The sequence below is a fragment of the Strongylocentrotus purpuratus genome, unplaced genomic scaffold (genome assembly GCF_000002235.5).
Source record: "Strongylocentrotus purpuratus isolate Spur 01 unplaced genomic scaffold, Spur_5.0 spur5_scaffold_11, whole genome shotgun sequence".
Classification (NCBI taxonomy): domain Eukaryota; kingdom Metazoa; phylum Echinodermata; class Echinoidea; order Camarodonta; family Strongylocentrotidae; genus Strongylocentrotus; species Strongylocentrotus purpuratus.
The window spans coordinates 8,245,433-8,269,851 of record NW_022145596.1 but is presented as its reverse complement, the minus strand read 5'-3'; the positions used below and the strand labels follow the sequence as shown (position 1 = coordinate 8,269,851).

The 24,419-nt window shown below is 37.3% G+C and overlaps 4 protein-coding genes across 4 annotated transcripts; 3 read left to right on the top strand and 1 right to left on the bottom strand.

The window, feature by feature from the left end:
- Positions 1 to 1,639: 1,639 nt before the first annotated feature.
- On the bottom strand, positions 1,640 to 3,517 carry LOC100893426. Its single transcript, XM_003728838.3, has 2 exons — positions 2,647 to 3,517; positions 1,640 to 2,098 (listed from the first exon to the last, which is right to left on the bottom strand). The coding sequence occupies exons 1-2, from the start codon at positions 3,236 to 3,238 to the stop codon at positions 1,725 to 1,727; spliced, it is 966 nt and encodes a 321-aa protein (XP_003728886.2). The 5' UTR covers positions 3,239 to 3,517; the 3' UTR covers positions 1,640 to 1,724.
- A 1,734-nt stretch (positions 3,518 to 5,251) lies between these two features.
- LOC100893496 lies at positions 5,252 to 7,731 on the top strand. Its single transcript, XM_003728839.3, has 2 exons — positions 5,252 to 5,945; positions 6,968 to 7,731. Exons 1-2 carry the CDS (start codon positions 5,396 to 5,398, stop codon positions 7,339 to 7,341), a joined length of 924 nt encoding a protein of 307 aa, XP_003728887.1. The 5' UTR covers positions 5,252 to 5,395; the 3' UTR covers positions 7,342 to 7,731.
- Positions 7,732 to 11,325: 3,594 nt separating this feature from the next.
- LOC105441585 lies at positions 11,326 to 13,387 on the top strand. The gene is made up of 3 exons (XM_011672833.1): positions 11,326 to 11,350; positions 11,569 to 11,783; positions 12,327 to 13,387. The coding sequence occupies exons 1-3, from the start codon at positions 11,326 to 11,328 to the stop codon at positions 12,453 to 12,455; spliced, it is 369 nt and encodes a 122-aa protein (XP_011671135.1). The 3' UTR covers positions 12,456 to 13,387.
- A 2,743-nt stretch (positions 13,388 to 16,130) lies between these two features.
- LOC105441566 lies at positions 16,131 to 17,653 on the top strand. Its single transcript, XM_011672777.1, has 2 exons — positions 16,131 to 16,798; positions 17,271 to 17,653. The coding sequence occupies exons 1-2, from the start codon at positions 16,249 to 16,251 to the stop codon at positions 17,636 to 17,638; spliced, it is 918 nt and encodes a 305-aa protein (XP_011671079.1). The 5' UTR covers positions 16,131 to 16,248; the 3' UTR covers positions 17,639 to 17,653.
- The last annotated feature ends 6,766 nt before the right edge of the window (positions 17,654 to 24,419 follow it).

Below are 24,419 nucleotides of genomic sequence, written 5' to 3'. Positions count from 1 at the left end.
GTGCTCAGCGTTAGGTTTGGTTTGATTTGGTAAATAAGGAGGGGGGGGGGTGGCGAGCAGCGTGGCAGAACCTGGTGATATTTGAGGGAAAGGCATCTACCCCCCCCCCCTCTCTCTCTCTCCCTCTATCTCTCTCTCTTCCTCTTTCTTTTTTCTCTCTTTTTCTTTCTTTATTCCTTCCCCTTTCCTTTTATAAAAATTTTCCCCCTCTCTCTTTCTCTCTCTCTCTCTCCCTTTATCGCTCATTGGTTTTTTTCTCATCTGTATTGAAATATTTATACATATTGCTAGGAAACGTGGAAATATTACACATCATTCACTTTGGGTATTGTACTCTCATGGTTTTTCATCGCCTGGACTCGCCATTCAAAACACGCAGACAAACACAATCAATCAAACAGAGGGTAGCAAGACTGTTTGTAAATTAAGGTTAAAATTTTAATGAAAGTGTAGAATAAATGATTTCGCTTGTTACTTTTTAATGTCTATAATAATTCCAACCTAGCAAAACAGATATAACGCGGTACATCATTATGCAATACTCTACATGAATCTTTTGCAAAATTTTACTAGGTTGACACATCTTTGCTGCCTTCATATGTCTTTACATATCACATCTTCCTGCCGTATTTCTTTGTATGTGGTGCTGTATTGATCATTTAAATTCACCTATATTCATTAGTACCTTTTATCTACGATATAATAATTGCTGAATATGTGGTTGTTTCCCAATGACATAATATCATGAAAGAAAATCAACTTCATAAAGATGCAATGATATTTGTTCGTGATATACCCTTCTTATTAAATTGTTTTAATGGGCCTATAATGGCATGTGAACCATGTGAACTTATGATACATTTTGGTGTCGAATATGAGTTAACAAAAATATATAATGCAGTACATACAAATATAGATTATGAATGCTTAAAATGATGAGATATAATTTACAAATATATTTCCATTCATGTTCAAACGTGACGCTACGTATTCCTATTTCATCATCATAGTACTTACATAAAAACATAAATTAACGAAGACAACCTTTTCAGAAACAGAAAAATGCCTGAAACCATAAATCACTTGACAAAATGGTTGATCTAATTATACTGGGTAAATCATCTATATTAGGATTAAGAATGTACAGGTCTACATTTACTAAATTATATATGAACTTTTTTTTTTCTGTCTAGAGAATGACACGTTAGTAAATATAACACAACATATTTTCTATCGTTCGTGTTTTTTTTTGTTTTTGTTTTTGTTTTGTTTTTGTTTTTGTTTTTGTTTTGTTTTGTTTTTTTTGGGGGGGGGGTGGGGTGCTGCTGAAGTTAAGCTCAAAGACAACAATCATGACATATATACATGTGTTTTGAATTAGAAATGAATAGTTCAAGACGTTTTCATAAAAATCTTTCAATTCACTTCAATTCAAGGTATTGATTAAAACAAAATCGATTTCATTTATCATATCAACAACATATTGAAGTAATGAATCTGTACATACATGATTAGCCAAACCACAGGGCATATTTAAATTGTGTAGCCTAAGCCGCAAAGAAAAGAAAAATGGGTTAAAGAAAACAAAAAACCTACACCCCCCCCCAAAAAAAAACCCAAAAAAACCCCCAAAAAACAAAAAAAAAACGACAAGAACAACAACAAACAAATATAAATTATTTAAATTTAAAAAAATTATAAAAAGGAAATGGAGGAATTAATTTCTATTGGCTACCTCCACGGAGTCTCGCATTCATATCAATATTGGATAGATTTACAATTCCATAGGATGACAATGTTCTTGTCCTGTCGTCCAAATTCCGACCGCTGAAGGTCAGCATCTGCTGGGACTGGTCAATGCTGGTTCTCGTCTTAATCTCTCGCTGGAGATCGCCTACAGTGGCGTTGGCTCTGGTGTTGATGGCGAGGGTCTTCCCGTTGATTTGTTTGACGAAGACCTGGATCTGGTAGCCGGCCTGGGCCCTCCTCTTGGCCTCGTCGACGTCCTCCATCAATGGTCTAGAATGAGTGTCAGGTGATCGATGAGGATGGGGAGGTTGATGTCGTCTGTTCTGGGAGGAACGCGTCTGTGATTCACCTGTTGAAATTATTAACGAAATTAGTCATGCTCTTATCTTCTTTGTTTGTTTGTTTTATTCTTATAAATTTTTTTGTTCTGTTTCTGTTTTTGTAATAATATGTCATAGCATATCATTGTACAGAGAGAGAGAGAAAAAAAAAGGTAGAGAAATAGACAGATAGATAATAAAGTGAAAGGTTGACAGAGAGAGAGAGAGAGAGGAGAGAGGGCAGATAATGTGCAAATGAGGATTACATTAAAGTGCAAAAACGAAATGAAGCATAAACAACTATTACTAGATTTCCTTTTGGAAACATCAACATTTAACCACTGTCTTTAATAAGACTTTAATTTCATATTTAATTAATCATTAATTTTTTAAATCATTAATTTGTTACATCATTTCTTGATATCAATGTATGAGGCCAGGGTTGTAATTATCAGTTCTAGCCTTAAGTATGTATTATACACAACTTCTTCATATTGAAATAAATACTTTGTAATAAGACAATAATCTGTCAATCATCATGCTCGTTAATGGAGTCCAAGATAAATTAGAGCCTTACCACTAGTTTCACTGTCACCAGACCTGATCTCAGCCACGATGCTATTGATGCGGTAAGCGACAGGGAGACCAACGATTCCTCGGGCTGGTAGGTTGTGGTCCTTCAGGCACTTGATACATTTGATACCTGGTGTTGTTCGTGGCTGCATCGTCAGGCATTCTCGACAAAAGGAGTGTCCGCAAGGTAGATAGCAGGCGTCTCTCATCAGATTTAAGCAGAATGAGCAGGTGAACGTTTCCCGAGCTTGGAAACCATGTCTGCCAAGAGACAGTTCTTCCCCTCTGCCGGAGCTCGTACTGCTTCTCCTGCTGCTAGTGGCGCTGCCGCCATAGGTCTCGTTGATATCATCCACGAGGCTGTTGATGGCAAAGCAGCGCGGGAGACCTTCTGCTCCTCCGAAGGGTAGCTGAGATGTCTTCTTGCACTCTGCACATTGGATGCTTCCTCGAGGGAAGGTAGCGTTAGCAGACCTAGTGAGACAATCCTTGCAATAGGTATGTCCACAGGGTAGACTCCTGGTATCCTTGATCCTGCCCTGGCATATGCTGCACTTCAACATTTCCTCAAAAGGGACTCTGTATCCATTAGACATCTTTAGAAATAATTCCTGATGTATCAAAGCAAAATGAAGACTCTGGAATATCTATGAAATTGTAAAATACGATTTACCTTAAGACAAAGTTTGGTAGGTAGCTTACTGAGAAGGTAGTCGTTGAACCAGTGAGCATTAGCAGCGCCTCGTCACTACTTAAATAGAGATGCATTTGCTGTAACTCCCTTCTGCTCAGCTCAGCTCAGCGCGCGCTCTCATCGAGCATCCCCCGAAACCGGAAAGCCCAGGATTCCAGCTACAGCTAACGCCAGGCTTTTCAGTGCTAATGTTCGACATCATTGCGTCATGTCTGCTCGGCTGCACCGAGAATTGCGCAATCCACTAGCGATGTTTACAAACACGACTATCAATTGCAACATGGTTCAAGTAAATTTTTAGATTTGACTGTTTGTTGAAATTCAGAGCTCCTTATGCTTACAAAATGGTGTAGCATATGTCCAATTATTGAATTGGCACCTGAATTGATGAAGGAAGTGGAGACCCGGGAAATAAAATGCCAAATTTCAAAATGTACGAGGCTACATTAAATATGGGGAGGGAGGTGGTTTTAACTGTTTTAGGTGTCTTCTTGACTTTCCTTTCTCCCTCCTTTCTCTCTCTTTTTCTTTAATTTTCTTTAATTTTCTTTAATTTTCACCTCACGATTGTAGAGGGGGAATATGCCCCCCCCCCTCCGCCCTCGTGCCATCTGTATTCACCCCGCATTGCGTACTAAAGAAATTAATTTGACACAAAGCAAAGGGCTGTGAGACACGTCATACAGGTTAGCATATCGTGCATGTTTTGATGGGTTGGTTCAGTAAATATCGGGGTGGGGTCTCTCTCTCTCTCTCTCTCTCTCTCTCTCTCCATATTTCATTAAGTAATTCGATCAAATGAGGAGGCTATGCTCCCTCCATTACTGTTCATGTTTCTAAGTTTCATTTTTCAAATTTTGAATTTCATGTATTTTTGCGTTGGATTTTTCCAAATGATTTCTAAACTATCGGTCTAAATTGCTGACAGATAAAAGTCCTGCTTAGCCTGGTATTACATGTTCCTTGCAGAAATAAGACATGCCATTTGGATATGGTGCTGACCTCGATAAACATGTCCTACATTCTTTGAACATGAACTGCGAAAGAAGATATTTTTAAACTGAAAACAAAACAGAATTATCAAGGGTAAAAACAACACTTTCTAGATCTTTCGAATGTCGTAAGCTGAACATTGTCCAAATACAGTTCGAGATCGCCTTGCGCAATGACTCAAATAGTCTATTTAATTCAGTCCTTGTATTGCACATACTATAGTGATAGGAAGTGCCACTCTTTCAAATACATGTCATTGGGACTGGGTCACTGCCAGATTTGGTTCAATTTACCCTATGAATTATGAGAAGGCCGACGTTGATCATAGCATAACCCTGATGAAGGAGAGCAGAAAGTATGATAATAATTGATGTTTCTGTATACTTTTGCATAGACTTACGTTGATAGGCTTTCATTTCTCTCCCCCCCCCCTCTCTCTCTCTCTCTCTCTCTCTTCTCTCTCTCTCTTCTCTCTTCATTTCTCCCTCTCTCTCCTAATTCTCTCTCCCATTCTCTCCCCCTCTCTCCATTTCTCCCTCTCTCCTAATTCTCTCTCCCATTCTCTCCCCCTCTCTCCATTTCTCCCTCTCTCCTATTTCTCTCTCCCATTCTCTCTCTCTCTCTCTCTTTCTCTCACTGTCTCTCCTTTTCTCTCTCCGTCTCTTATTTTTTTTTTCTCTCTCTCTCTCTTTCCCTTTCTCTCTCTTATCTTTTTATTCATATCCAAAAACCATTTATCTGTGATTTCCTCTCACAATATCGCTCTTCATTTGCGAGGCGGTATAATACGAGCTGTTACAGAGACTATCCTATAATCCTGGGTTTTTCCACTTTGGGGGGATTCCCCAAATGCTAGATTTAAAAATGTCACAAAATGTGCGCGCGCATCACAGCAATTGCATCTCTACTTAAATAGAGACGCGGTGCTGTAATGCTCACTTACAACAACTACCTTCTCAGAAAGCTGACTACTGAATTGTGTCTCGAGCCAAATTGTATTTAACATTTTGCATAGATATTCTAAAGTCTTCATTTTGCTTTGATACATCAGGAATCATTTTTAAACATGTCTAACGGATACAGAATCCCTTTTGAGGAAATGCTGAAGTGCAGCGTATGCCAGGGTAGGATCAAGGATGCCAGGAGTCTACCGTGTGGACATACCTACTGCAAGGATTGTCTCACTAGGTCTGCTAACGCTACCTACCCTCCCGGAGGCATCCAATGTGCAGAATGCCAGAATAGATATCAGCTACCCTTCGGAGGAGCAGAAGGTCTACCGCGCTGCTTCGCCATCAACAGCCTCTTGGATGATATCAACGAGACCTTTGGCGGAGGCGACAGCGCCACCCTTGGCAGACATGGTTTCCAAGTCAAGGAAACGTTCTCCTGCGCATTCTGCTTAAATCTGATGAGAGACGCCCGCTATCTACCTTGCGGACACTCCTTTTGTCGAGAATGCCTGAAGATGCAGCCACGAACAACACCATGTATCAAGTGCTCCAAGTGCCTGAAGGACCACAACATACCAGCCCGAGGAATCGACGGTCTCCCTGTCGCTTACCGCATCAACAGCATCGTGGCTGAGATCAGGTCTAATGACAATGAAACTAGTGGTAAGTCCTTCGATTTATCTTTGACCTTATTGATGAGCATGATGATGGGCCGATTATTGTCTCATTTTAATAATAATAATAATAATAATAACTTTTACTTATATAGCGCTTTTCATAAAACATTTATATCAAAGCGCTTTACAATATTGATACAATTAAAACTTAACAGTGTAATGACAAGAAAACAAATGAATGAAAGTGAAATTATGAAACATAAGATAACAAGGTAAGGTAACAATATAAGAACTAGGTAACAATTTAAGAACTAGGTAACAATTTAAGAGCTAGGTAGAATATGCCTTTTCCATTATGTAGGTTTTTAATTTTGATCTAAACAAAGTAATATCAGAGATGGAACGAATGGAGGCTGGGAGAGAATTCCACAGACGTGGAGCAGAGCATGAAAAGGACCTATCACCAAAGTATTTTGTTTTTGCTTTTTTAATTTTAAAGTACTTATATTAATATGAAGTCATGTATAAAGCATTGGTTTTTAGTGGTCCCCTCCGTTTTCAATATGTATTTCTACATTTGTTGTAAATGTTTAGAATTGATTTGTAATGTTTTGTTGGAAACATAAATAAATTGAATTGAATTGAATTGAATAATAATAATGGCTAGAACTCAATATGATAACCGTGGTCTCTTTCATTGATATTTAGGAATGATGTACATATTAAAGACCACAAAAATTAATGATTAATAAAATATGAAATTAAAGTCTTTAAAAAGATGTTAAATTTTGATGTTTTCAAAAGGAAATTTAGAAATAGTTGTATATGCTTCATGTTGTTTGTTTAATCCTAATTTGCACATCTCTCTGTCTCTCTCACTATTTCACTCTATTATCTATCTATCCCTCTATCTGTTTCCTCTCTCTCTCTCTCTCGCTCTCTGTATGATAATATGCCATAATGTATTATAACAAAAACAGAAACAAAACAAAATAATAGAATAAAAGAAACAAACGAAGAAGAAAAGAGCATGACTGATTTCGTTAATAATTTCAATTATTTCAACAGATGAATCCCAGGCGAGTTCATCCCAGAACAGACGACATCAACCTCCCCATCCTCATCGATCACCAGACACAAACTCTAGGTCGTTGATGGAGGACGTCGACGAGGCCAAGAGGAGGGCCCAGGCCGGCAACCAGATCCAGGTTTTAGTACGACAAATCAACGGGAGGACCCTCGCCATCAACATCAGTGCCAACGCCACCGTTGGCGATCTCCAGCGAGAGATCAAGACGAGAACCAGCATTGACCAATCCCAGCAGAGGCTGACCTTCAGCGGTCGGAATTTGGACGACAAAACAAAAACATTGTCATCCTATGGAATTGTAAATCTATCCAATATTGATATGAATGCGAGGCTCCGTGGAGGTAGCCAATAGATATTCTTTCCTCCATTTCCTTTTGATCATCTATTATTTGTATTAATTCATTTGTTTAGGCAACACATGGAAAATTACATTGCATAAGCCTTTACGCATTATTCATTATGTTAAAACTGTAAATATGTCCTGTGGAATTGCTTATTATTGTATGTACTTGAGTATTTTGTTGAAACCATAAAATAAATTGAAGAAAATAAATGTAACATTGAACTGAATTGAGTTGAAATAGAAACATCTTGAACAATTCATTTCTCATTCAAAACATGTATATATGTCATGTTGTTTGTCTTTGAGCTTCACTTCAGCAGCTCCCCACACCCCCCTTAAAAAAAAAACGATCAAAAATATTTTGTGTTATATTTATTCATGTGTCATTCTTTAGACAGAAAAAAAAAATCATATATAGTAGAGTAAATGTAGACTCTGTACATTCCTAATCCTATAATATCGAAGCTTTTCCTATATAAGATTAATCTTTTTGTCAAGTGATATATGGTTTCAGGCATTTTTCTGTTTCTGAAAAGGATGGCTTTGTTAATTTATGTTTTTATGCAAGTACTATGATGATAAAATAGGAATTCGTATACGTCACGTTTGTTTAAACATGTTGCTAGCATTCGAAATGTTATGTATATATGAAATTATATTTGTAAATTATGTTTTTTATCATTTTAAGCATTCATAATTTATATTTGTATGTACTACATTCTATATTTTTGTTGATTTATATTCGACACCAAATGCATCATAAGTTCACATGGTTCACATGCCATTATAGGAAGGGTATACCATGAAAAAATGTCATTACGTCTTTATGAATTTCGATTTTCATCCACGTATTCAGCAACTATTTTTTCGTAGATAAAAGGTATTATATGTCGCGCTTTATAAATATTGTTATTATTATTATTATTACTATTATATCCTGCATCAAAAGTTTTTTCATTGGTTGAGAGCGCTTCACGTGACCAGAAATATTTCAACAAATTTAAGGTTGCTCTGGATAAGTACTATTTGAGATTACTAATTAGGAGTAGAAATTTTGTTTGAAAATTATTTTGTTGTTGTTGATTTTATCAAAATGAAATTGTAAAATGTTAAAACGTTTTTTGTTGTTTTAGTTTTGATAATTAAAAAAAAGAAAAAAGAATAATGTAACTCTTTTCGAGGTACTGGTTAGAACTAAATTTTAACTTAGTTCTATAAAAAATTAAAAAATAAATAAAAATATTAGTAATTTTTGGTTTTGTTTATCATTGGATTTTTTGTTGGAGAATATAAAACAAAATACCCTTCTTTCTTTTTAAGGTACTGCTTAAAACTATGGGCCTCTGTGACTCCAATAGTACTATTTGCTCCGGGGTGCCCCTCAGCAAATTAATTTTATAGTACCATTGGGGCACCTCTTTCCAATAGTTTTAACCAGAACCTCTCAAGACAGTGTATATTTGTATATTATTGAAATATAACATACAAAGAAATTGGCAACAAGATGTGATATATAAAGTCATATGGAGGCAGCAAAGATGTGTCAGCCCTGTAAAATTTTGCAAAAGATTCATATATAATATTTGAATAATGATGTACCGCGTGATATAAGTTGTGTAATGTTTGATTCATTATAGACATTTTAAAAAAATGACATCATTTATTCTATACTTTCATTAAAATTTTAACCTTAATTTATAAACAGTCTTGCTACCCTCTGTTTGATTGATTGTGTTTGTCTGCGTGTTTTGAATGGCGAGTCCAGGGTATGAAACACCATGAGAGTACAATACCCAAAGTGAATGATATGTAATATTTCGATGTTTCCTAGCAAAAAGCTTGAAATAGGAAACAAATTTAGTGACGTCAATGAAAAATATATGTCATCGAGGGAGATATTGGATGTGGAAATATGGAGATGAGAAAGGCCAATGAGCGATAAAGGGAGGGAGAACGAGAGAGAGAGAGAGAAGGAGAGAGAGAGAGAGTGAGAGAGTGAGAGAGGGCAAATGAGAGAGAGAGAGAGCGAGAGGGGGAGATGAGGGGCTGTGAGGGGGCATATTCTTCAACAAACATTCCATTTATTATCAATGATATCATAAAAAGAAAAACAGTTTTGATGCAATAACTTTGGGTTCATAGCGAGCATTATCAAGGAAATGTTTTTTGCGTTGTTACTGAATATACTATGGTAAAACGTCAACTATCAATCAGATTTGTAGAGTTTCTAGTCACATTGCTTAAAAAAATGTGTATAGGGTTGATAGCCTGAAACATGGCAAAACATGTACCATGTGAGCGCAATGGCGTAGATACGTGGGGGCATAGCAGAAGGGTACGTGCCTTTTTTGTTTTGTTTGAGGGGGGGGGGAGGGTAAGAGAAATGGTGAGAAACCAGGGAAGAAGGAAATGAAACGTGTTAAAAAGATGCTATGACCATTTCTATACTCCCCCCCTCCAATCCATAAAATCGCTAATTCGCATTTCGTCCATTAATTATGACTGGTACCCCTTCCAAAGAATTCTTGTTCCCCCTTTAATGTTTGTATCCAGGCTACACCTCTCTACGTACGTGTATAAAACGTGGCATATACGATGCTCTTCATACATTGCATCATACTGTTATCTAGGGTTTTCCCACAAAGATATTAATAAATCCGATATGAACACTCAAGGGTTTTCCCAGGTTTGTTTGCATTTTGAACTCCACACTTAGTCGATAAATTAGCATAACAGAAGGCTTCGTTTTTTCGCCTCAACCAAACCAGGCAGTCACCCATAATCAAATGCATGTTACAGCTGTCATATAATTTCAAATGAAACGTTGCAAGGTGCGTAGGGTAGGTGACGGTATAATACTAATTACGAGATTCTGGTTGTATAATATTTTTTGCAGCACAATGATAATCATTATTGTTCAAAACGTAAAATGTGTCTCATCCTATACAACAGTGACGACACCAGGGCAACGTGGAAGGAGGGGGGCAGGCAGAGACACTGTATTGTCTTCGACCTGCATAACTGATGCAAAATCTATAGATTGAGATGGAATTACCCTTCTTCATTTCCATTAGAGCGTGGTTGGGAAACATAGGCCTCTCTAGTACCCAGCCTACCTGGGTTTGTATGACTTCCTCCCCCACATTTTGCTTGTCCTCCCACAGTACCTCTTTCTCCTTCTCTCTCTCTCCCAATTTACCTCATATTCAACAACCCTCTCTCTTTGATTTCCTCTTACACTATCGCACTGTTTTGACAAGGCAGTAAATGAGCTGTGACAGAGACTATGCTATAATCCTAGGTTTTTCCGCTTTCGGGGGATTCCCCAATACTCGATGTCAACATTATGAGCGCGCTGAGCCGAGCTAAAGGGAGTCACAACAGTTGTATCTCTACTTAAATAGAGACGCGACGATGCTAATGCTCACTTACAACGACTACCTTCTCAGTAAGCTAACTACTGAACTGTGTCTCGAGCCAAATTGTATTTAACATTTTGCATAGATATTCCAAAGTTTTCGTTTTGCTTTGATACATCAGGAATCATTTCTAAAGATGTCTAACGGATACAGAATCCCTTTTGAGGAAATGCTGAAGTGCAGCTTATGCCAGGATAGGATCAAGGATATCAGGAGTCGTCGCTAGTTCAGAACTATGACCATACTTTGGGCCCGTGACTCCGGCGTGGATATACCCTACTATAACATCCCAAACATCAACCAAATCTTCAACAATTGTTCAAATAACGGTCATGATTTAAAAGTCATTATCTTTCTTACCTGGCAGGAATTAATTCCTTGAAATGATAGAGCGCCGTAATGACCGCCTTGCTAAAGCCAGGGTAATAACCGCCAGACGTGACGGACATGTGCGCTATATACATGTAAGAGGCCACCATTATTATTATTATTATTACCTGCTTCGTGTCAATTTTCTTACCTTTTTTCGGAGTATCGACCGTAATGAGGATCTGAGACGTCTTAGATCCTCATTATGGTCGATAACCTCACGCAGGCGCGCGCCCCCGGCCGAAAGCCATCATCATTATGCAATTGTATTGTATTGTGCAGCGGTTTGCAGTTAAACATGTGAGAAAATGTATATCATAACGTCTTCTTTTTCACAAAAAAAAATCTGAAAATGGACACGAAACAGGTAAGAAAGATACCGACTTTCAAATCATGACCATTATTTGAACAATTGTTGAAGATTTAGTTGATGTTTGGTATGTTATAGTAGGCTATCTCCACGCCGGAGTCACGGGTCCAAAGTATGGTCACAGTTCTGAACTAGCGCCCAGAAGTCTACCCTGTGGACATCCCTCTTGCAAGGGTTGTCTCACTAGGTCCGCTAACGCTACCAACCCTCGAGGAAGCATCGATGTCTCCCTGTCGCTCACCGCATCGAAAGCATCGTGGCTGAGATCAAGTCTAATGAAAGTGAAACTAGTGGTAAGTCCTTCGATTTATCTCATTGGTTAGCATCATGATGGACAGATTATTGTCTCATTACAAAGTATTTATTTTGATATGAAGTCATGTATAATACAAAATAACGGCCAGAACTCATAATTATAACTCTGGCCTCTTTCATTGATAATTATAAATGATATCATGTACGAATTCAAGACCATACAAATTAATGATTAATAAAATTAAAGTCCTATAAAAGTTGTTAAATGTTGTTGTTTTCAAAAGGAAATCTAGTAATAGTTGTATATACTTCATATTGTTTTTTTGCACTTTCATGTAATCCTCATTTGCACATCTCTCTGTGTGTGTCTCCCTCTCTGTCTCTCTCTCTCTTTCACTCTATTATCTATCCCTCTATCTGTTTCCTCTCTCTCTCTTTCTCTCTGTATGATAATATGCCATAATGTATTATAACAAAAACAGAAACAAAACAAAATAATAGAATGAAACAAACAAACGAAAAAGAAAAGAGCATGACTGATTTCGTTAATAATTTCAATTATTTCAACAAATGAATCCCAGACGAGTTCATCCCAGAACAGACGACATCAACCTCCCCATCCTCATCGATCACCAGACACAAACTCTAGGTCGTTGATCGAGGACGTCGACGAGGCCAAGAGAAGGGCCCAGGCCGGCTACCAGATCTAGGTCTTAGTACGACAAATCAACGGGAGGACCCTAACCATCAATACCAGTGCCAACGCCACCGTTGGCGATCTCCAGCGAGAGATCAAGACGAGAACCAGCATTGACCAGTCCCAGCAGAGGCTGACCTTCAGCGGTCGGAATTTGGACGACAAAACAAGAACATTGTCATCCTATGGTATCGTAAATCTATATAATATTGATATGAATGCGAGGCTCCGTGGAGGTAGCCAATAGATATTCTTTCCTCCATTTCCTTTTTATCATCTATTATTTGTATTAATTCATTTGTTTAGGCTACACATAGAAAATTACATTGCATAAGCCTTTACACATTATTCCTTATGTTACAACTGTAAATCTATGCTCTGTGAAATTGCTTATTATTGTATGTACTTGAGTATTTTGTTGATACCATAAAATAAATGTTACATTGAACTGAATTGAATTTAAAGAGTTACATCGAACTGAATTGGATTTAAAGAGAAACATCTTGAACAATTCATTTATCATTCAAAACATAATAATTATGTCATGATGTTTGTCTTTGAGCTTAACCTCAGCAGCCCCCCCCCCCTTAAAAAAAACGACAAAAAATATTTTGTGTTATATTTATTCATGTGTCATTCTTTAGACAGAACAGACAATAGATATACGTAGTATAGTAAATGTAGACCTGTACATTCCTAATCCTAATATCGATGCTTTTCCCATAATAAGATTCATCTTTTTGTCAAGTGATATATGGTTTCAGGCATTTTGTTTTCGTTTCTGAAAAGGTTGGCTTCGTTAAGTTATTTTTTTATGCAAGTACTATGATGATGAAATAGGAATTCGTAGCGTCAAGTTTGTTTAGACATGTTGCTAGCATTCGTAATGTTATGTATATATGAAATTATATTTTTAAATTATATTTTATCACCTTAAACATTCATAATCTATATTTGTATGTACTACATTCTATATTTTTGTTGATTTATATTCGACACCAAATGCATCATAAGTTCACATGGTTCACATGCCATTATAGGAAGGGTATACCATGAAAAAATGTCATTACGTCTTTATGAATTTCGAAGTATTCAGCAACTATTATTTCGTAGATAAAAGGTATTATATGTTGCGCTTTATAAATATTGTTATTATTATTATTATTATTACTATTATATCCTGCATCAAAAGTTTTTTCATTGGTTGAGAGCTCTTCACGTGACCAGAAATATTTCAACAATTTTAAGGTTGCTCTGGATAAGTACTATTTGGGAGTAGAAATTTTGTTTGAAAATTATTTTGTTGTTGTTGATTTTATCAAAATTAAATTGTGAAATGTTAAAACGTTTTTTGTTGTTTTAGTTTTGATAATTAAAAAAAAAAGAAGAAAAGAATAATGTAACTCTTTTCGAGGTACTGGTTAAAACTTAATTTTAACTGAGTTCTATACAAAAAAAAATATATATATATATATTAGTAATTTTTGGATTTGTTTTTATCATTGGAATTTTTGTTGGAGGATATAAAAAAAATATACCCTGCCTTCTATTCGAGGTACTGCTTAAAATTATGGGCCTCTGTGACTCCAATAGTACTGTATGCTCCGGGGTGCCCCTCAGCAACTATTGGAGTCACTTCTTTCCAATAGTTTTAACCAGAACCTCCCAAGACAGTGTATGTTTGTATACTATTGAATATAGGTGAATTTAAATGATCAATACAACATTGGTAGATATTGGCAGAAAGATGTGATATGTAAAGGCATATGCAGGCAGCAAATATGTGTCAGCCCAGTAAAATTTTGCAAAAGATTCATATATAATATTTGAATAATGATGTACCGCGTGATATAAGTTGTGCAATGTTTGATTCATTATAGACATTTAAAAAAAATGACATCATTTATTCTATACTTTCATTAAAATTTTAACCTTAATTTATAAACAATCTTGCTACCCGCTGTTTTTTTTTTGTTGTGTTTGTCTGCGTGTTTTGAATGGCGAGTCCAGGCGATGAAAAACCATGAGAGTACAATACCCAAAGTGAATGATATGTAATATTTCCAAATTTCCTAGCAAAAAAGCTTGAAATAGGAAACAGATTTAGTGACGTCAAACGGATTAAATGAAGTGAGAAAAAGATATGTCACCGAGATAGATATTGGATATGGAAATAGGGAAATGAGGAAATAAATGAGCAATAAAGAGAGAAAGAGAGAGAGAAAGAGAGAGGAGGGGTAAAAATTAGAAAAAGGAAAGAGAAGGGATAAATGAATAGAGAGAGAGAGAGAGACAGACAGTGAGAGAGAGAGAGAGAGAGAAAGAAAGAGAGAGCCGGAGATGAGGGGCTGTGAGGGGGCATATTCTTCAACAAACATCCCACTTATTATCAATGATAATTTTTATCATGAAAAGAAAACAAATGTTTTTGATGAAATAACTTTGGGTTCATAACAAGCGTTATCAAGGACATTTAAAAAAAAAAAACTGAAATTACTATGGTGAAACGTCAACTATCAATCAGATTTGTACAGTTTCTAGTCACAGGGCTTTAAAAAAAATGTGTATGGGGTTGATAGCCTGAAACATTGCGCAATGGCGTAGATACACGGGGCATAGAAGAAGGGCATGTGCCTTTTGGGGGAGGGGGGGGGGGATAAGAGAAATGGTGAGAAAAAACGGGGAAGGAGGAAATGAAACGTCTTAGTAAGGTGCTATTATCATTCCTATACTCCCCCCCCCCCCTCCTACTCCAATTCATAAAATCGCTAAAAAAAATTTCGTCCATCGAATTTTACTGGTACCCCCTCCCATGAATTCCGGTTCCTTCTTTAATGTCAGTGTATCCAGGCTACACCCCTCCATTTACGTCCATAAAACGTTGCATATACGTTGCTCCTCATGCATTGCATCATATTATTATACAGGGTTTTCCCACAAAGATATTAATAGATCCGGTCTAGACACTCAAGTTTTTCCAAGGGTTGTTTGCATTTTGAACTCCACGAGTAGCCGATAAAATAAATTAGCATAACAGAAGGCTACGTTTTTTCGCCACAACCAAACTAGGTAGTCGTCCATAGTCGAATGCATGTTAAAGCTGTCATACATTTTCAAATGATACGTTGCAAGGGGCGGAGGGATCAGAAAGAATGGAGGGGGGTGACGGTATATACTAAGTGCGAGATTATGGTTGGATAATTTACAGCACAATGATAAATCATTATTGTAAAACATGTGCCCCATCCCAACAACAAATTCGTGAGAAAATATTTAGCGCCGACTCAGCCAGCCGGCGAATAAGCGGGGGAGGGGGGGGGGGGGGGGGGTAAGGAGCACTTACTTTTGTTTGCGTTAATAGGCTTTCATTTCCCCTACCCATCTATCTTCATCTCACCCTCTTTCTATCAGCGTCCCCTGTCTCTCTCTCTCTCTCTCTCTCTCTCTCTTTTATCTACTTTCTCATATCTATTAACCTTTTCTCTGTGATTCCCCTCACAATATCGCACTTCATTGGCAAGGCAGTATAATACGAGTTTTTACACAGACTATAATCCTGGGGGTTTTCGCTTTCTCGGGGGATTCCCCAATGCTCGATGATGTCACCAATGTGCGCGCGCTGAGCTGAGCTGAAAGAGTCGAGTCACAGCAATGCGGCGCTGCTGATGCTCATGCATTCATTCAACGACTCCCTTCTCAGTAAGCTACCTACTAAACTTTGTCTCCAGCCAAATTGTATTTCACAGTTTGCATAGATATTCCAAAGTTTTGTTTTTGCCTTGATACATCAGGTATCATTTCTAACGATGTCTAACGGATACAGAATCCCTTTTGAGGAAATGCTGAAGTGCAGCGCATGCCAGGGCAGGATCAAGGATACCAGGAGTCTACCCTGTGGGCATACCTTCTGCAGTGATTGTCTCGCTAGGTCCGCTAACGCTACTTACCCTCGAGGAAGCATCCAATGTGCAGAATGCAAGAAGACATCTCAGCTACCCTTCGGAGGAGCAGAAGGTCTCCCGCGCTGCTTTGCCATCAACAGCCTCTTGGATGATATCAACGAGACCTTTGGCGGAGGCGACAGCGCCACCATTGGCAGACATGGTTTCCAAGTTAAGGAAACGTTCTCCTGCGCATTCTGCTTAAATCTGATGAGAGACGCCCGCTATCTACCTTGCGGACACTCCTTTTGTGCAGAATGCCTGAAGATGCAGCCACGAACAACACCACGTATCAAGTGCTCCAAGTGCCAGAAGGACCACAACCTACCAGCCCGAGGAATCGACGGTCTCCCTGTCGCTTACCGCATCAACAGCATCGTGGTTGAGATCAGGTCTAATGACAATGAACCAAATAGTAAGTCCTTCGATTTATCTTTGACTTCATTGATGAGCATAATGATAGACAGATTATTGTCTCATTTTAAAGTATTTATTTCAATATGAAGTCATGTATAATACATAATAACGACCTAGGGCCCTAGGCCCCGTCTCATGAAGAGTTGATATCAATCGCAACCATGCATGTACATAAGAGATACTGGAGTGCAAGCTTGCGATTGATTAGAGGACTTGTGATTGATGTGGATCAAGCACATCTCTTCATAAGACGGCGCCCAGAACTTACAATTACAACCCTGGCCTCTGTCATTAATATTTAAAAATGATGTACACATTCTAGACCACAAAAATTAATGTGCAATACAAAATTATAGTCTTATAAAAGTATAACAAAAACAGAAACAACAGAAAAATATGAAAATAAAACAAACAAACAAAGAAGAAAATAGCATGACCGATTACGGTATTAATTTCAATAATTCCAACAGATGAATCCAAGGCGAGTTCTTCCAAGAACAGACGACATCAACCTCCCCATCCTCATCGATCACCAGACACGAACTCTCGACCATTGACGGAGGACGTTGGCGAGGCCAAGAAGAAGGCCCAGACCCAGGTCTTAGTCGGACGAACCAACGGGAAGACCCTCGTCATTGACACCAGCAACAACACCACCATAGGCGATCTCCAGCGAGAGATCAAGACGAGAACCAGCATTGACCAGTCCCAGCAGAGGCTGACCTTCAGCGGTCGGAATTTGGACACCAAAACAAAAACAAGAACATTGTCGTCCATAGGTATTGGAAATCTATGTACTATTAATATGACTGAAAGGCTCTGTGGAGGTAGCCGATAGATAGATATCCTTTTCTCCATTTCCTTTTTATTATATATCATTATTCAAATTACTATAATTCTTGTGATTATTATTATATTTATTATTATAATGATTATTATTTTTTTTTAATTGTTGTTTTGTGAGGGAAGGGGTGGTCTTTCTTTTCTCTGCGGTTTAGGCTACACATGGAAAGCAACATTGCACAAGCCTTTGCGCCTTCTTCATTGTGATAAAACTGTTGATAATAATAGGTCCTGTGAAATACCTAATCATTATTTATGTACAGATTAATTACTTTAATATTTTCTTGATATAATGAAAGAAATTGAAGAAAATAAATGTTACTTAGAACTGAATTGAATTGAAAGATTTTTATGAAAACATCTTGAACAATTCATTTCTCATTTAAAATAATGTATATATGTCAGGAAGTTTGTTTTAAATGTTAACCTTCAGCAAACCCCCTTCCAAAAATACACAGAACAACAACAACAACACACAAATGATAGAAAATATTTAATCTTATGTTTAGTCATGTGTCATTCTTTAGACAAAAAAAAATAGATATAGTATATTTAATGTAGACCGTCCTGTTCATTGCTAATTTTAGCATTCGATGCTTTTCCAATAATTAGATTAAATTATTTGTCAAGTGATACTGTTTCAGGCATTTTTCTTTTTCTGAAAAGGTTGGCTTCGTTAACTTGTGTTTGTATGCAATTACTATGATAAAAAAATGTTGCTAGCATTCGTAATGTTATGCACGTATGAAATTATATTTTATCATTTTAAGCATTCATAATCTATATTTGTATGTACTACTGTACACTATATATTATTTGTTAATTTAAATTCGTCGCTAAATGCATCATAAGTTCACATGCCATTATAGGCCTATATACATGAACAAATATCATTGGATATTTAGGAATTTTGATTTTCTTTCATGATATTATGTTATTGGGAAACATCCACGTATTCAGCAGTTATTATTTCGTAGATATAAAAGGTTCTATTGAATATAGGTGAATATAAATGTTCAATACAACATCACATACTTTCGGCAGGAAGATGTGATATATAAAGGCATATGTAGGCAGCAAAGATGTGTCAGCCTAGTAAAATTTTGCAAAAGATTCATATAGAATATTTGAATGATGTACGACGTGATATAAGTTGAGCAAGTTTGAATTCATTAGAGATTAAAAAATAACAAACGCCATCGTTTATTTTACCCTTTTATTAAAACTTGAAATTTGATTTAGTGACGTAAACGGATTAAAACGCAGTGAGAAAAAGATATGTCATCCAGGAAGGTATTGGATATGGAAATATGGAGATGAGAAAAACCAATGAGCGATAAAGGGAGAGAGAGAGAGAGGGGAAAGAGAGAGAGGGAGAGAGAGAAAGAGAGAGAGAGAGAGAGAGAGAGAGGGGAGAGAGAGAGAGAGAGAGAGAGAGAGAAGGAGTGGGGGGGGGGGTACAATCGAAAAGGGGAAGAGATAAATAAAGAGAAAGAGAGAGAGAGAGATAGCTAGAGAAAGGAGGAAAGAAAGAGAGAGGGAAAGAAAGAGAGAGGGAAAGGAAAGAGAGGGAGAGAGAGAGAGAGAGAGAGAGAGAAGGGGGTGTGTGATGAGGGGCATATTCTTCAACAAACATCCCACTTATTTTAAATGGGATCGTTGAAAAGAAGAAAAAATAGATTTGTTTGATGAAATAACTTAGGGTTCATATAGCAAGCATTGTCAAGGAAAAGTATGTGGCCGTTGTTACGGAAATTACTAAGGTGCATCATCAACTATCAATCAGATATCTACAGTTTCGAATCACACTGTTTAACAAAAATGTGTATGGGTGGATAGACATGAACCATGTGAGCGCATATACATGAGGGCATACGGAGGAGGGCACGTGCCTGGAGGGGGGGGGGGGGGTAAGCGAAATGGTGAGAAAAACGGGGAAGGAGGAAAGGGAACGTGTTAGGAAGATGATATGACCATTCCTATACCCCCCCCCCCCACTCCAGTTCATAAAATCGCTCGTATTTCGTCCATCGATTATAACTGGTACCCCTTCCCATGAATTCCGGTTCCCCCTTTAAAATCAGTGTGTCCAGGCTACAACTCTCCACGTAAGTGTATAAAACGTAGCATATACGATTGTCCTCATGCATTGCATCACTATGTGTACAGGGTTTTCCCACAAAGATATGAATAGATCCGATCTAGACACTCAAGGGTTTGGGTTGTTTGCATTTGAACTCCACAAGTAGCCGATATAATAAATTAGCAAACAGAACCGAACAAGCTATGTAGTCGTCCATAATCGAATGCATGTTACAGCTGTCGTGTATAGTCGAGGATGTCGAGGATGGAGGGGGTGGGATGATGGGTGAAGGTATATACCAAGTGCGAGATTATGGTTGGATAATTTTGCAGCACAGTAAAGATGTGCCCCATCCCCACAAAAGTGACGACACTAAGGCAGGGGGGGGGGGCAAAAACACAAGCCTTCGACCGGCACACGTCCCCCCCCCCACACACACACACACAATTTCAAATGATACGTTGTAAGGGGCGTAGGGATTAGGGAGGGTAGATGGGGTGATGGGTGACGGTATAACACTAATGACGAGATTCTGGTTGTCTAATTTTGCAGCACAATGATAATCATTATATTGTTAAAGATGTGCCCCATCCCCATAAAAGTGACGACACTAAGGCAGAGGGGCCGGGGGTGGGGGCAGGAACACTTGTCTTCGACCGGCTCAAGCCCCCCACCCCACAATTACAAAGTATATGATGCAAGGGGCGTCGGGGTCAGGGAGGATGGAGGGATGATGGGTGACGGTAGATCCTAATTACGAGTGACGATAGATCCTAATTACGAGATTCTGGTTATTTCATTTTTGCAGCACAATGATAAATAATTATTGTCAAAACCTTAAAAATGTGCCTCATCCCCACAACAGTGAAGACACCAGGGCAAAGTGGGAGGGGGAGGCAGAGACACTCTGTTGCCTTCGACCTGCACAACAGATGCAAAGTCTATAGATTAAGGTTACAATACCCTTCTTCATTTTCCATTAGAGCGTGAGTGGGAAACGTAGGCCTCCCTATAGTGCCACGCCTACCCGCATTTTACTTGCGCTACCTCAGTGCCCCAACTATTTACTTTTTAATAACTGAAAGGATTTTTGTGTATCCCTCTAGATTAATTATATGAATTGAACTGTAGTAGCTTTGATATTAGTGCTATAATTGGTCACATATCAGATTCTGTTTACCCATCTATCACGCTCTCTCTTCCTCTCTTTCTCTTCCTCCTCCTCTCTCTATCTCTCTCTGTTATGTACTTTGTACCGTATGACCCAGACATAATCGAGGTAGTGGGAATCCCCACTGACGTCGACCCAGTCGTAAATTGCCTAGCCGTAGAGCAGAGAACATAATGTTATGTTGGAATGTCACTTGCTTTATCGAGTTACCATATCCAAATTTCTTCACATTTTGTCAAAGCGTGATCATGGAAACGCTTTACCTCCTATCAGCTTCATTCCTCTTTTTCATGACGCAAAAATCAAGATTCACACGACTTTACATCTTCTGTTCGAACACGAACTATAATGTGGCATATTATGTGTAGTGATATAAATACAGGTGTTGTACACATATGCAAATATGCACATACATGTATCCACTGCTTTCTTGAGTGTGTGTATGCAAATATGCACATATCCACTGCACCTTGTGGAAGCCATGACCTAAACAATGGTAAACACTTCAATGAGCATGCATGGGCAATTAGGCATGAATATATGAATAAATGTACATGGACAGTGTAGGCAGAGAAGGGATGTTGGTATGTTAGGAGGGAGACACATGTTTTGGGCTCTCAGAAAGGAGGTACTGATATAGAGAGAAGACTCTATATTGGATTCTTAAGGTGTGTACCTTGCAGGACCTAGACTACACAGTTGATTGATATTGAGGGAGACAGAAAAGAGTTAAGTCTGAACCAAGAAAGATGAAACCAAATGGAATCACTGAAATTGAACCCTGTGTCCTTATTGCGTTACATATGCAAGAGCCTTATCACTGATGCCAATCGAGTATAATGCATGGGCACTACAAGAACTTCACAATAAAATAATAATTTACTGCCACATTCGGACAAATCGAGGTCTGCATTTGCCCTAAAATATCGAATACACTCACATAAACTCGATTGAAAAACGTTTCTCCATATTCATCACTTTTCTATCATTCACCAAGGATATCTCTCGTTTTCTCCATGTATTTTACGACATGTATCTCTCTCTTATTCACCGTTTATACATAACGTTTTACACATGAATTTTCTCTCTTCAATCCTCTTTCTCTATCTTTCCCTCTGGCTTTCCTTTCCATTAAAGTCCTTCTTTCTTCTCTCTGTATCTATCTAGCCATAAACAACATTCACATGCATGAAATGAGTGTGATAAATAACAAGTGAAATGGCGGAAACAGATTGTAAATGTTTTCTCAGTTTTATTGTTGTTTATATTTACACTCATAAACCAGATTGTAATCCCAACTAGGGTTACTTATTTCTCAATAATTCATCACTATTTCTGATTAAAACTTAAACATAAATATTTCACTGACCTTCTTGGAAGAAAAAAAATCTTTCTCATACATTCCACATTTTGTAAAACATTTCAATATCATGTCAAGTAGTGTAAGTCTTTCATCAATATTCATATTGACAACCTAGAAGATATAAGATACCCCCGAAAGAACTACCTACATGAATTACACAAAATTAAAAAGAATTAAAAAAAACATACAAAAAGTGTATATAATTTAGGTCAGATAACATGTCTTCATAAAAACAGAAGAGAGTGAGTACTACATAAAGACAAGGGTATCCAAGATTTGTTATTGGAGAAATACAGTAATTTATCTCATTAATCCAAATATAATATCGTTCACAGCAGAATAAAGGGAAGACAAAGCCATAAATACACTCATGTTTTAGCAGCAGCAACAATGAAATGTTTTCCATCAAAATCAATCTATAAATAAAGCACTTGAAATATACAAACTTTGATAACCTGTTCATATCATTATCAAACACAAATATGGCATCTGTACGTACTTCACAGTATTTAATAAAAGTATCTACATGTAAGTTGTGAATACAAGTTAATCACAAAAGTATGTAAGTTCTGAATATGAGTTAATCGAACCCAAATTAACAAACTGTACTAGAAATCCAACTTATCAGTCCAATAATCAAAATGCAAATGTTTCATTAGAATACCACATAACGTACATGTGTCAGGGTCTTATGGATAGAATTTTAGATATGTGAGCATGTGTTCTACTTATATTTTGTTTGTTTGTTACCTATGCTGTAGTCTCTTTGACATAAACATATAGACTTGATGGAAATCTGTAATTAAAATATGAAGGATCAATAACAAAGGGTACAGATTTTAATATCAATAATCATCAGTTTGTCCAAAGAAAGTGCCTACATTCAACAACAGAATATGTGTAAAAAGATACAAGTTACCGTAGATAAGAAATGCATGTAAATGAAATAAAATAAGTATACAATCATTTTGTAAAAATGAATGTAATTTTAACCTGCCTTTAAAAATAACAGAAATGGAAGAAGAAAAAAAATCCCCCAAATATTCATACCTTTCTCAAAAGCTTTGCTAACACTAAAAAAAGTACTTCTTATGTATGCAGTAATCCTAAAATGATGGAAATTTCCCCTCCAAAGAGGAAAATCTAAAATAGAAATCTAAAGTATATTCTAACATCACTATTTTCTAAGGTAAGGTAAAGTAGCTCAAAATATCACTTTAGCATTTCTTCCCCATCTGTAAAGAAAAATGAAAATGAAATAAATCAATATTTTTTTGTGAAAATAGGAATAACATCAAATGTAAGTAACCAGTGATGGGCTTTTTGAAAAGTAAGACAAAAATTCTGTACAGAAAAAGTGGCACACGACATTATACTAATACAGACTACCGGGTAAATGATATCAACACAATGAGGAACAAACACTCTATCATGAGTAAATTAACTGTTGCAGCAGCAGTACATTGACACGTTCATGAATGAGATCAATTTAATCAAAAATAATAATTGAGTCCAAATTAGCAATGCCGACTGAAATTTATAATCACTATGTCCATGTACATATTATTATTGGCAATTTCTTGATTTTTTTTTCAAAACCCGCATTCATACATGCACATTTTAGAAAGAAGATGCAAACTAGATGGAACTTCGACTGCGCGCAGTCGAAATGATGCCTCCGTCATAGAGCAATTTTACAAACCAAAACAGAAGAAATTGTTCAAATTCAAGTTCAATTGTAATCCATTAACAGGTTCTCAGAATATCGTGATTACAAGCAATTTCTCATATACATAATATATGACCCTTTGATCTTTGACCACATGACCCTAACATCTACTCAGTTCATTGGCTCTGCAAGATGTCCCGAGTTAAATAGTAATCCATCTGTCAGTTCTAATGAGAATGCCTTCACAAGCTATTTTTGCATACATAATGAGCCCATGACCTTTGACCTTTGACCTCATGACCCAAGAATCTACTCAGTTCATTAGCTCTGCAAGATACATACATGATCTAAGTTTGGGAGGAATCCATCAATCTGTTCTAATGATAATGCGATCACAAGCTATTTTTGCATGCATAATGAGCCGCTTGACCTTTGACCTTGACCTCATGACCCCAAAATTTAATCAGTTCATCGGCTCTGCAAGTAACAT